The following is a 14,063-nucleotide window of genomic DNA, read 5'->3' on the forward strand; positions in this document are numbered from 1 at the left end:
TTCATTTTCTATTATGCTTTCCAAAGGACTGCAAGGTGTTCATATTCTGTGAACATGCCACAGATATTGTTTGCACTGGACTTCACTGTTTCAGTCCTCATTTTAGTCAGGTTATGTGGTCTTTTAACTGTTAAGCACATCTGCAAATTGTTTTTTTTGACAATGTGAAGTGTGAAACAAATCACACATTATTCTTTTACTCAGTCAACAATTACTGGTTTAATAACTTTTGTGAAAATATGTTTTCTGGCCTTCAGTTCACCTGCTTCTATATTCTTGTGAGTTTTGCTTTTTATAGGGAAAGAAATCGGTTTTCACATTTTTACATCTTTATTCTTTTATGTAGATTTTTTGAATATTCCTAACCATTTATAGGACATACAGTGTGGGAAAGAAGTATTTGATCCCCTGCTGATTTTGTACGTTTGCCCTCTGACAAAGAAATGACCAGTCTATAATTGTAATGGTAGGTTTTTGTAGGTGTGAGAGACAGAAATACAACAAAAGAACCCTCAAAAACACCGTGCTCAAAAGTCAGAGTTTGATGTGCATTGTAATGAGTGAAATAAGTATGTGATCCCCCATCAACCAGCAAGCTTTCAGGCTCCCAGGTGTCTTCCCTGTATGCAGGTAACAAGTTGAAATTAGGTGCACCCTCTGTAATAATCCAAGCTTGTTGAAGTACCTGTAAAAAAAAAAAAAAAAAACTGTCCACAAAAGCAATCAATCAGATTCTAAACTAGCCACCATGGCCAAAACCAAAGAGCTTTCCTAAGGATGTCAAGGACAAGATTGTAGACCTACACAAGGTTGGACTGGGCTACAAGACTATCGCCAAGAGCTGGGGATCAAACACTTATTTCCCGCACTGTAATTGTTTAGTTTCAGCTCTTGTGTGCAATTATTTTTTATTTTATATTAAGCTATATTACACCAACAGACTTAATTTATATATTTGTTAGCCAACAGCTGTTCACTGCTCACTACTCAAGCTGTTACCTCTCCTCTTCAATGGGGATCTATTAACTGTTTTCTCTGCTCACACTTGTCTGTAAATGCTGGGTAGGTTCCAAATCAAAATTTTCTGTCTTTTTTGTTCTTTACCTTTTTGTCAAATTGTTGTATCATGCATTTCTACTGAACCTTTCATAGACATAAGAGAAGAATTCAGAAAGCCATTTTGTTTCCATTCATTTTAATAAGAGCGTTTTTTTTTTTTTACTAAATTTTTCAATCAGATTTACAGAAAACTGGGGTTTACCAGTCTGCACACCATGTATTACTACAGGTGCTTTTGGTGCTCAACCTTCCTTGTAGTTTCATGAAAGTTCACTGAATTGCAGGCAGAGGCAAGGGGAGCTTTTATAGCTAAACAATTTAAAGCAGACCTAAGCTCATTATTTTCACTAGGGTAGACAACCCTTATGTAAAGGGAAAATGTTATTCACTTTTTTCCCTGTACAGTGTCTACATCACCCGGTCTCACACCAGCGCGGTGTGAGATCTGGTGACTTGCTAAGAAGACCGAGGAAGAAGAAGGAAGTGAAGAGCGAAGATGGTGGTGCAGAAGAATTCCAGGACAACGCGGGACCGGATCGCAGGAAGGACAAGCGTCATCGAGGGACCTGCAGGATTAAAGGTGTCATTTTTTTGTTTAGTTACGCTTTAATTTAAATGCATTTGTACATTACATTTTTTTTCATGAGTATGCTGAATAATAATGTTCAAGCTATAAAGCTTGTAACTGTCAATCCTTTGCCTTATTTTTGCTATTATTTATCATCACCCATTTAGTTAGTGTAAAACAAGGCAGATAGGTTTTTGCAGCAGGTATTAAACAATGCTCTGGCAGTATAAAGAAGAGAAGCTTAGGATTTACCTTTAATATATGGCTCAGCTTTTACCTGATTTCACTTACTTTTAAATTTGTTATCTACATGTGTCTGACATCTCCACACTAACTTGTGAGGTTAAAATTTAATGCTCATGCTAATTGAACGCCTCTTTTACAGCTGGACACCTTGCCAAAGGAAGACCTTATCAAATTTGCAAAGAAGCAGATGATGATGATTCAGAAAGTAAAATCAAGATGTGCAGGTAGAAATCCAGTGTTTTGTGAAGCATAATTCCACTCTTTAACCTTCTGGGCGGTTCATTTCTGTCTGGATTTATATGTCTAAAAGCGGTACATTGTCTTTTATGAAAATGTATTTTACAGAATAATATATTAAGTATGAGTATAATGAAGTTTGAAACACAGAATATAATAATACATTTAATTATAAACTTTGACATGATTTTGTGTTTCAAACTTTATTATACTCCTACTATTATAATATACTGTAAAATAAATTTTCATGAAAGACAATGTACTGCTTTTAGACATATAAACTCAGTGTATTGCATTTAATACAGGTATTTTGTATTGAATGCAATACAAAATATTTTGAAATGCCTGCCACCCCCAGTGACCGGGAACTCCCGGGGAGCGTCAGCGCACTCACCGGGGGACAGATTGAGGACGAGAACGCAGCCAAAGGAGGGCAGGACACTGCAGGAGGCCAGAGGACGCCGATGGGACCGGGTAAATGTTTATTTTTTTACTTTTTGTAACTACCCTGAGTGTGGCTCGGGGTTACTGCTTTCAGCAGTTTTTTTACCCCGTGTCACACTCGGGCTTACTGCTAGGGAGGTTATTATAGCATAAATCTATTCTTTATGATAAAGAGCATGCAATACCACTCATCTTGGAGACCATTGAGAGGAATAACCAGATTAAAGTCAAGATTTTGCCTCTGTCCCTATAGGTTTGCCATACCAATATTCTTTAAGATAATCCTTTAAAAAATGTTCTGTAAAGGGTCCAGTTTACTTTTTTTTTTCTCATGGAGGCTGAGCTGGCTGGAAATATGCTAGATTTGTTGCAGAAACTTCACCTGTTTCTGGTGCACACTGCACTGTGGAAAAAGTTAGTATCTTTATGCACCTAGCTCCATTACTTTCTTCCCAGTTGACAGATTACATTGTAATCAAAATAAAAAAAATACTTGTTTTTTTATAGGAAAAATTGATTATCTGAGATAGATAGATGAATGATGCAGTGCAGGACCCCTAGCTGAATAGATAGCTACATAAAAAGTTACTGTTCATGTGTTTTGAATTTGGACCCGCCACTGATTTAGTGTTGGCATATGCAGGTATGTGAAGGTTGTTTGTAGTAGACTGCTAAATAGAGAGAAAAGGTTTGTAAGTACAGTTGTACAGATATCAAGTGTTCAGATACCAACTATGCACGTTTGTTCATTTAGAGGTATGAACTGTGCTTTCATATGTTAAGGGTTGGTTGGGGAATTTGCCAGCAATCCTGTCTTTTTTGCAGGTCACTTTTCTAAATCTCTTACTACTGAGTACATAATTATTTAAATGTAAGCTGAATTCATATTTTTTTGTATCAATAATGTACTTTTTATCTTATCATTAATAATAAAGTATAAACTTAGGTTCTTTTGTTTACTGTTTTTCTCACTTGTCATATATTTGGTTTAATTTGCAGAGCTAGAGAAAGAAATAGAAACCTTCAAATCAAAACCAGTTAAGGAAGACACAGATGATGTTGTGCAGGTAAAACATAATTGGCCCTTTAGCTAAGTGATGTACCTGCTGACCTTAGATTTAATAGAATTTTTCTTCCACCACACTGTCTCTTGTAAATCGTTTTTTTTTTCCTTTTGTGGAGAAAACATCCATAATTTGCACTACCAAATGCATTATTCAAACAATTACAGCATTATAGTCACAGGGTTTTGGGCCATGTCCTTTCTGAAGCCTCAGAAAATCCCTAACGGTTGCAACTTTATTGTTTACAGTCTTTCCACTACCAAAGGACTGTAATGGAGGAGTCTGAAATTCTGTAACTGTAGGATAACTTTATTTCAGTATATGCTAGTATTTTGAAATCTCCGTCCTGTAACCTTTTCCATCCTAATGTTCAGTCAGTTTACTTCTTTTTAATATAAGAGTTTGCATAAGATAGCCTCTGTGATTAATTCTCACAAAGGCATTACTAACCCATATATGTTTCACTCCCTATCCTATTACTCTTCCCATCTGACTGAATGAAATTGGTTTAAATACTTTCCCTGAATGGAAGCTTATATAATGCAGTATCTTATTTTGATCTGTCTGCTTAAGTATAAACATCACTACTTTTATACTTCATCTTTCATATTATGGCAAAAATTCAATATTGAATATTCCATAATTAATTGTAACCATTGATTCAATGTTTCATTAAAACCTAACAAATGCTCCACATCTCCTCTCCATATAGAAAACGCATCAATAAACCTCAACCATGCACAATGCTGTTTAAACAATTTGTATAAATGCGTGGCAACTCCACCAAGCTCATATATGCATTTCCATATGAGTGTGCCATATTGCTACCTATAGCAGCTTCTCATATGCGTAACGAGTACTGTTTATCAAACTTAAAGGAATATAAAATAATCTCCAACAAATCCATGAGGAATCGAACTTTGTTTCCTCATATAAACCTGAATCTTCCAGCAAAGGCTGACATCCTATTTATATGTTGTAGACGTAGACATTCCTAAGTCACCAACACAACTGGTTCTGGTAGTTAAACATTATGTAATTTTGTAATAAAAAAAAAAAAATCAGTATCTCTAATATAAAATTATGTAGTTATTATTAAAGAGGTAAGCACAAATGGAGTGCAAACTGATCCCATAAAGGCCACAACTGGGTTCTGGTGACTGGGAGGCATGCCTATAAATCTTAGGCAGAGTATAAAACACATCAGCCATTTAAACTTTCCAATATATGTACACTCATATTTGTTATTAGGAAGCCTTGTCCAAAAACATTGCAAAAAAATTTCTCCCACACAAATACATCACTACCATCAGCCTGATCTGTTGATACTATGTGTTACAACTGAGGTTTGTAGAAGAGTATCTCTGAATGTACAGCATGTTGCACTTGGAAGTAGATTGGCTATAGTACACGCCAGGTACCATTCCTGTCTGCTAACAGGCACCTGAAGTTACAATTTGCATGGTCTCGACTAAATTGAACAAGAGAAATTAGGAAAAACATTGTCTGCTCTGATGAGTCTCAATTTCTGCAAAATTTGCCATCAACAACAAAGAAGCATTGATCCATTCTGCCTTTTATCGTGTCCACGAATGATGGTGGTGTAAAGGTGCAGGTTATATTTTTGTTGCACACCTTGGGCCCCTTACCAACTGGTGCAATGTTTAAATGCCACAGCCTACCTTAGTAAAGTTGCTGCCCATGCCCATCCCTTTATGACTGCAATATACTCATCTTCTGATGACTTCTAGTAGAATATTGCGCCATGTCAAAGCTCAAATAATCCCAAACTGGTTATTTGAACGTGACAATGATTTCACTATACTCAAATGACCTCCAAGGTCTCCTGATCTCAGTCCTGTAGAGCACCTTTGGGATGTGATGAAACTGGGGGTTTGCATGTTTTTTTAAAATACCTGTAACTGGGGGTTACAGCAAAGCCCTGTATGCTCAAATGTGGCACATTTTCTTTAACTGTCATAGCAGTAGTAGGTTGCCTTCCTGCCAGTTTAATAAAATGTGTTTCTACAGAAAGCAACAAGGATTTCAATTAAATAAACATTGTGTTTTGTATTCTATTCAGTGGTGCTAGACAGGCTCTTAAACTGTTGATTAAATGTAGGTTGTCATAGGTGAGTGTCATATGTTCCTTCTTTGCTTACATTATAAGGAGAGCATACAGTTGACAAAAAAAAATTGTTAAATTATATGCTAATTTAGGTTTTTAAACACATGACCAAAATAACTGCCAAAACAGTATTCTGCTGGGTAACACACTTACCTTTGTAATTTGTTGGTTCTGGGATACAGAGGCAGGTCAAGTTGGCATAATGTTTTGTCATGATAATAGATTGCATTCATTCTTTAGGCACTCACTGAACGACTAGATGCAGTCCTACTGGAAAAAGCAGAAAATCAACAACAACTGATATCTCTAAAGAAGGAATATGCTAAAACAAAAGAGGAAGCTGAGGTAATTAGAATTTGCTTTATCGGTAGTGATGTGGCTTTCACCCTTACCTACATACCAGAACTTCAAGTTAAAATATAAAGTGTGTGTGTGTGTGTATAAATATATGATATAATGTGTGTGTGTGTGTGTGTGTGTGCGCGTGCATACACACAAATGTTATATTTATACAAATGTTATATGTTATATTTATGTACAGCATGAGAATAGGAATTTTTGATATTGTGATTATTACTTTTGAATGGTTCAGTTGCAAAAAACTGAAAAAAGAAATGCTGTCAAATTAGCTTTTTTTATTAGAAAGTGCTTCATTGATGGTATACAAACATCTTTAAATTACTATTTACCATGTAATAAACCTCTACGCATATAAAATAAGTTATACAACAAAAGGAATGCATCATTTCTAAAAAAAAAAGTTAGTATTTTGTGAAGAGAATATGGTTATATGCAGTTTTTATCATTTTGTTTTTCAGAATGCTATCAAAAAAGCAACAGAGGTGCAGCAAAGTATGGAACATGCAAATAATACTTTATTACAAGACATTGAAGCATTAAAACATGAATTACTTCAAACACATAACAGTCATAAAATAGATATTGATGCTGTAAAAAATGAACTTCAAGATGCACTTGTGAAGCAAAAGGAGCTGACTGATAGTCTGAGTTTACAAGAAAACAAAAATGTACAATTTAAAAAGTTGGAGAAAGAACTTCATGATATCCATCTTTCTTATGATGACAAAATAGCTGAGTCAGGCAAGGCACTAGAGGCAGCAGTAGAAGAAAACAACCAACTAAAAGCAAGGCTGAAAGATGCTCAAGCAACTTCAGAACAGTATAATGGTGAAATTCAAGGTCTCCATGCAGAACTCTTGAAACTAAAAAGCCTGCATCATGATGAAGTTGAACATTTAATGCAGCAACTTGAAAGTTCCACAAAACAAGGTGAACAGGAGAAAATGGTACTGCAAGACTTAATTAGGCAGTATGTTGAAAAAGAGAAGTTGCTACAAGAGGAGATGAGAGCGAATAGCCAGAAAAATGCACAAGAAATTGAAATTCTTAGGAAAAAGTTGGAAGAGAACTGCAATGTACCCAATATACAACATAGCCCACCTATGTGCAAAGATGATGACATTCATCAGTTGGAGAGCCTTGTGAAAGATCTGAAAACTCAGCAAAGCCTTTTTAAAGATGAACTCACTTATACTAACAATTTGAAAACAGGTCTAGAAAGGGAGGTTGAACATCTTAAAAGTGAATATTTCCACGAGAAGGAAGAACTAGAATTTAAAATAAATGAACTTCAGCTTGCCATTGAGGACTATAATAGTTTAATGGAAAAATTACAGACTGAGCTTAAGACCACAAGGATGGAATATGATAAACTTTCTCAACAAAGAACTGAAGATATTAATATTATGAAAGAGCAGCACAAAAGGGAAATAACAGAAATGAAACGGTCAATAACATCACGTGTTGAAGATGAGAGATTATCTTTCAAACATGAAATACATCTTTTAAAAGCACAGGTTGAAAAAATTAGCCAGGAAAAGGAGGAAGCTGTGGGTAGTTATGAAGGATTACGGGAAACCTTCCTTAGTCTTCAGGCTGAACTAGGAGAATCTGCTGGTAAGATCAGCCGGGAATTTGAAGCAATGAAGCAACAGCAGGCCACGGATGTCAGTGAGTTGCAACAAAAACTCCGATCTGCTTATAAAGACAAGAATGATCTTCTAGAAACTGTGAATCAACTTAAGAGTGAAGTTGAGTTGCTTTCGACCAAACAAGAAGAATGTGAAGAACTTCAGCTTAAGATAACCCAACTGCAACAAATGAACGAGGAGTTTGCAGCATCACTACAGCAGAAAGAAGATCTGCTAAAAGATTTGCAGGCTAAAATGTGTGAAGCGTCTGCAGAAAATGCACAAATGTCTTCTAGTTTGAAAGGATCAATTGAGGAGGTACAGAAATTGCAAGAAATGTATAAGTGTGAGCAAGAAAGGGTAAATGCATTACAGCAAGAAGTTGAAACACACGCAGCACATAATGAGCAGCTGAAGCAAACTGTGGATGATCTAATGCAGAAACTTCAGCAATCTATTTTACCACCCATTCCGAGTGAAAATGAAAATCTTCAACTTCAGCTGGTTAATTTGCAAAAGAATAATGAAGAAGTTGTTGCTTTGCTCCAAGAAAAAGAGAACTTCCTTAAAGATCTTCAGCTAAAAATGGAAGAGATGACCACTCAAAACATGGAATTATCTGCTAACATAGACTTCTCAAAGAAGGAAATCCTGGAGTTAAAAGAATTTTGCAAGAGTGAGGAGACTACAACTCTCAATTTCCAGCATAAGGCTGAAGAATATGAAAAGTTTAATGTAGAGCTTAAACAATCAGTTGAGGAACTGACACAACAGCTACAAGAATCAATGGGCAGTAGGGATCAGAGTCTCAATGAGGTAAAAAATCTCCAGGAACAGGTAGACATACTAATTGCTAACAAAGAAAAGTTGGAAATTGATGTAAAAAGATGTCAGGATGAAGCAACAAGACTTCAGGAAGAAAAAGAGGTTATATCAAGAGACTTTGCTAGGCTTGTGTGTGAACATAGTGGTTGTGAGACTTCTAAAGATGAGCTGGACAACTTGAGAATGAAATTTCAAATGGCATCAGAAGGAAAAGATAAAGTTGCAATTTTGCTTGAACAGAATGAGAGCTATGTAGAAGTATTAAAAGCTGAGATTCGTGTTGTTCAGGACCTGTTGGCAGTTGAATGTCTAGAAACTGATATTGGGGTTGTGCTTCAAGGCATTAATAAGGCAGTACTCCAGTTAAAGGAAGAAAAGCAGAATGCGGTTTTACAGAGAGATGAGACATCTGTTCTGCTTAACCGGCTGCAGGAAGAGTTTGAAGCTCAGTGCTCTGAGCTAAGAGCTCTCTTGAGTGACTATTCCAAGGAAAAGGTACTTCTCAAGAAAGAACTAGAGGAAACACTTGCAGACAAAGAAGCTCTGCAAAGAGATCTCTTAGACATGAAAAATGCACTTGAAAAATCAAAACTGGAAAATCAGGAATTACTCTTGCGTATTGAAAATGTGACTTCAGACCTGCATTCCCTCAAAGAAAATTATGATTCAGAATCCAAGGCACATGAACAAGAAGAATTAAGCATGACCGAAAACAAGGAGTCAGGTGTCGGTGCAGAAGAAGTGGATTCTGTCCAGGTGAGGATCTTCTCACTTAACATTCCACATAGTCATCTGCTTTTGTTGTACCTGCACAAAGAGGTGCATTTATTATATTTAGTGTTTAATTAATGTCTAAGTGAATAGCATCAGATCATTTTCTGGCCTAGATGTAGCTGGCTGTTTAGTGTGGGGAAGGCAGATAGTCACATATTTCAGGAGAAATAGACATTTCAAATGCATTTTATACTGTACTGATTTATCAATTCTGACACTAGCCTATATGTTTTCCTTTACAGATGCATACATATGGTAATTTTTGACATAATATACCTCTGGAAGTTTATTTTTATGACAAATCTATTGTACACAAATAACTAAACTTGCAGTTTAACCTGTTTTTCTTTTAAATCACCCTGCATTTTTTTATTTATTGTCCCATGATTCAGCATGATCTTGGCAGTGCAGCCTCTTTGGTGCCACACAAACAATGTTAAACAGTTAAACCTTAATGTCCTTTTGCCATTTATTAAACTATAAAGATACAGTTCCAAAATCACAAACCAAAAAAGACACCACTGCATAGTCACAACTTCTTTACTTCAATCAGCAATGCAATACTCACTTTTTGCTCTCAAACAAAGTGCAGGTGGTATTCTTCTTTGGCAGGTTGGAAGGGTAGAGCAGGAATAGTGTTGCAAAAAAAAAAAAATGTAGACATTTATATTTTTTTCACTATTTGACTTTTTGCCTTAGATGTAACCACTCAAACTACTTTAAGTTTATTGTTTTAATGAGCATGTCATATTTTTTTTTCAGGAAATTCTTTTAAAATCTGAAGCAATGAAACTTGAACATGAAACTTTTGTATCAGACCTTCAAAAGAAATTAGGTACAATTCCGTATTAGTTAAGTGACTATGTGATTTATATACTTGATTATATTTGTATTGTAATGGTTGATATGTATGCATTTTAATATTGGGTGTTTTATTGACCTGTCACTATAGTTTTAGTTGTAAGCAAGCATATACCATCTACTGTGGAGTTTAGTTATGGTTTGTCATTCATTTTTTACCCTTTTTATGATAAGTATCAAGTTGGTATCTGTTGTATACTGTCTATACACATATAATTGTTTCCAGGTCTTTACAAAAGTAGACAAATTTCTGTATATCATTTATCATGTGCAATTGGTTTGCTAAATTGAACAAAGACAAGACATTGAAAAGATACACCCATGAACACATGCATACGCTTGCTTGCTTAAAACATACTTATTTGATTTGAGAAATAATACTATTTGTAATGTATTTTTTATAAGTATATCCTAATATCTTTTTTTAAAATAATAAATTCCCATATCTTTGGTATTTAGGCCTAAATAGGCCTGCTCCTGAAAAACATAGCCGTTAAACACTCCTGGAAGCTTACTTTGCACAGCTAGACTTCTGGGATTATTTTCAGGCAAAATACAGTACAGATTTTTATAGGCATTTTAAAAAATATGGAGATATTTGGTGGGCCAAACTACCCTGGAAGCTACATGGATCTTCTGAACAAACGCTTGTGAAAGCCAAAAGCACACCCATTCGTTTTCATTTAAACTAATTTTACAAGGCTTTTGTAATTGTTTACAGCGGTTAGGACATGCCCTAAGCCGACTCTATGCCCTAATGCCCTAAGATTAATACAAATTCTAAAAAATATAATAATATACCGTATTATAAATTTTATAATAACATAATATAACATATGATAGGTAAATATTTGTCTATTACTAATTCCTTTTTTTTCCTAGACAATCTAGAGAAAGAATGCAAGGAAAGAGAAGAAAAATGTAATAAGATTAAAGCTGTTGCTGTGAAAGCCAAGAAAGAACTAGATGCGAATAAAAAAGAGGTAAATTCTATTCTCACCGTTTTTGGGATGTTTCATTATCTTTGACTGTTAAATGGCCAAAATCATTTTCTGGGGCACGGTAGAAGATGGAACTTCAATGTTAAAAAATCCTGAGAAAATTATGCAGGCAGCAGTTACTGATCTCTGCTCCTATAATATCTTGTTATGTATGTGTCGTTGGCTTGACACTAACTGGAAAGAAGTATGCAGCCAATAAAGTACACTGTTTAGTGATGGGGAAAATAATTTCCATGCAGTGGAACAGTAGTTTAATTCCAAAAATATACACCTAGTTTATTAAACAGTGAAGTTTGTACAGTTCTCTTGTCTAGCCCTGTCTGTTGAGAATATAAATCTATCTATTTTGTATTTAATCAGATTTCTTGTTTTTCTCATAAGGTTCAGTCATTACGAAAAGAATTAGAGCGGGTTAGAGCAGAAAAGGACCAGATGACACATTCTATGAAGGACCTTGTTCAAGGGGCAGAAAGCTATCAGGTATTTTTCTTTTTGAATGGGGTGTCAACATGTCTTAGTGCATCTTAAACTGGACCTGGCTGTTTTTTTGCCTGCTTAGTGTATGTGCGTGCTTTGATTTGTTTTTTGTTTTTTTTTCTTCAATTGCTCCTTAATGGTTTTAAGCAGCAGAGGGATTCACTCAAGGCTATATGTAAAATGCCAAGCTTGGGGGGTAAAAGGTGTTGAGGAGCAAGTCAGCTCTTACATTGCAGGACATGATGGAGGGAGACAATTTCTGTACAATTCCTCCAGAAAAATGGAGATTGAGTGATGTCCATGTTTTGAGAGTCTGTAGGGAGTCCTGTACCATCTGTCTGTTAGTTTCTGGTGTAATTGGAGCTCATTGGATAGCTTTATGAGTTAAAAGATTGGTTTTAGTTCAAGTTGAGTCAGAGAATTCTTGATACAGTTAATTTTCCCACTTTACCTTCTGGCTGGATTTATTAAAACTTGACATATTGGAAGGCAAGAGTGAGGGATAGAAACCCCCTTTACACATGTCATAGGGTGCAACAGTAGGATTTAGGGAAAGTTCAGTCAGTAGGGTGGTTTGAGAAGGGCAGTGATGGATCTGGATATACTGATTGCAGGAAATTGAATAGTTTAGTTCTATCCACCTGGAATACATGGTCTATTGCATTGTTTCCACTTTTGCAGTCAAAGGTAGAGATGGAGCAACTTCATTAATTCCAGGGGCAATTTAGTTTTGCGGTAGAAGGTGGAATGACAAATGTGTTCCTTCTTTTGACCCTTACAGTGTTGTGTATTGAGGCATTAAAAAACCCCAGCAAAATACAATTGTTGAAAGTATTTAACCTGCACTGAACAAGTCTGTGTTTATTTTCTATTCTATTTTACAACAATATAAAAACTGGTATATATAGTATATAATATAATTATTATATATTATTACATTATTATAGTTCAATATTACTGTAATTTAAACTTTGTCTAAACCTGTACCATATATTTGAATGTGCTGCATTAGGACATGTGTTAGGACACCTTCCCATAGGTATGAAAATTAAACAAAATATTGTAGCTTTGTAATCAACTTATTAGTGTCCCCATTCATATGTCTTGGTTTTCATGCACTTTTCTGCATAAAATAATGCTTTTCTTTTTTTAAATACATTTTTTCTATGGAGCTGTTTTTTTTTTTTTTTTTTTGTTTTTTTTTAGCTGTAAAAACACAAAGTTAAACTTAATGGGCCCGTTTAGATTCTACTGCAATACGCAGAACCGTGTGAAGCCAGCTCAAATGTTTTTACATATTTGTATATATGTACCCGTTTGCCTGGAGGTCAGCCTTAGTTTTGCTAAAAAAAAAAAAACATGTGTCCTCTTCATTTTTAGTAAATGAAGCCTAGGCTAAGAACTCACTATGTATTTTGTGCATTTTTTTGTGCACTGTGCGGCTGTTCATTCTTACAAATGAGTATTACTTACTTCTTTTTTAAAGCAAGCCTAAATTAAAAACAATCTATTTTGTTAGTTCAGTTGGGTGATATAAAATAATGGTAAAAAATTAATATTTTGTGACTATTCTAAACATCATTTTGCATTAATAGTTCCATAGAGTTTACTTTCTAAGTAATGAGATGACATTAAGAACATCAGAAGTGTTTGTTATTACATATACATATACATTGTGATGTGAATGGGTAACCAATCACCCCTTTTGACGGAGATCAGGACCAAGTGCTTAGACCAACAGACATGACTAGCATATAAATGGTTTGTAAAAACTCTTCCTCCAGAAGAGGTAAGTATTTCAGTCTTCCTATAACTCTATTTTTTACCCAAAGGGCTGAAAACATAACTTTTTATGCTACCACACAATATAGATTGATTAAATACATATCACTTTTGTTTGAACCAGTAATTGCACTTTAGATAATGACTTTAAGCTATCAAAAATGTGGTTGCTTTTTATGTGGTTGCTTTTTCTAAAGAAAAACATATATTTATCATACATGATAGCTGACTGGTTGGCGATTTCTATTGTAGAATCTTTTAGTGGAATATGATAAACAAATAGAACTGCTGGAAAAGGAAAAGGAACGGGCCAGCTCTGCAGAACATCAGTTGGAAGAGCTGTCACAACAGTTATGTGCTGCTCATCTGGAGGTGAGAACTAAAGTATTCTTTCATGATTGATTAGATGTTGTTAGAAAAAGACAACATCTTCTTTTCACCAAATAACATTACTCCAAACAAATAACATAAACCTTACAGTCCAAACACTAAACTTAAATTGTGTTTACTGTCACCTCTCATGCTAGAGTAAGAGGATTCATTTTAGGGACGGAGTTCTTTGTTAACTCTAAACTGATAAGCTATAAGGGCTTTAAAAGCATTACC

At 35.1% G+C, this 14,063-nt stretch overlaps 1 protein-coding gene across 1 annotated transcript in view; it reads left to right on the forward strand.

The window, feature by feature from the left end:
* Positions 1 to 14,063, forward strand: part of GCC2 (GRIP and coiled-coil domain containing 2) — a 39,373-nt gene that overhangs the window by 6,015 nt on the left and 19,295 nt on the right. Inside the window, exons 3-10 of the mRNA XM_072413984.1 lie at positions 2,013 to 2,097; positions 3,554 to 3,621; positions 5,987 to 6,091; positions 6,565 to 9,318; positions 10,099 to 10,171; positions 11,080 to 11,180; positions 11,580 to 11,678; positions 13,710 to 13,829. Coding sequence (XP_072270085.1) covers positions 2,013 to 2,097; positions 3,554 to 3,621; positions 5,987 to 6,091; positions 6,565 to 9,318; positions 10,099 to 10,171; positions 11,080 to 11,180; positions 11,580 to 11,678; positions 13,710 to 13,829 — 3,405 coding nt within the window. The remainder of the gene's footprint in view (positions 1 to 2,012; positions 2,098 to 3,553; positions 3,622 to 5,986; positions 6,092 to 6,564; positions 9,319 to 10,098; positions 10,172 to 11,079; positions 11,181 to 11,579; positions 11,679 to 13,709; positions 13,830 to 14,063) is intronic.

This window comes from Pyxicephalus adspersus, chromosome 1, assembly GCF_032062135.1.
Source record: "Pyxicephalus adspersus chromosome 1, UCB_Pads_2.0, whole genome shotgun sequence".
NCBI classification, from domain to species: domain Eukaryota; kingdom Metazoa; phylum Chordata; class Amphibia; order Anura; family Pyxicephalidae; genus Pyxicephalus; species Pyxicephalus adspersus.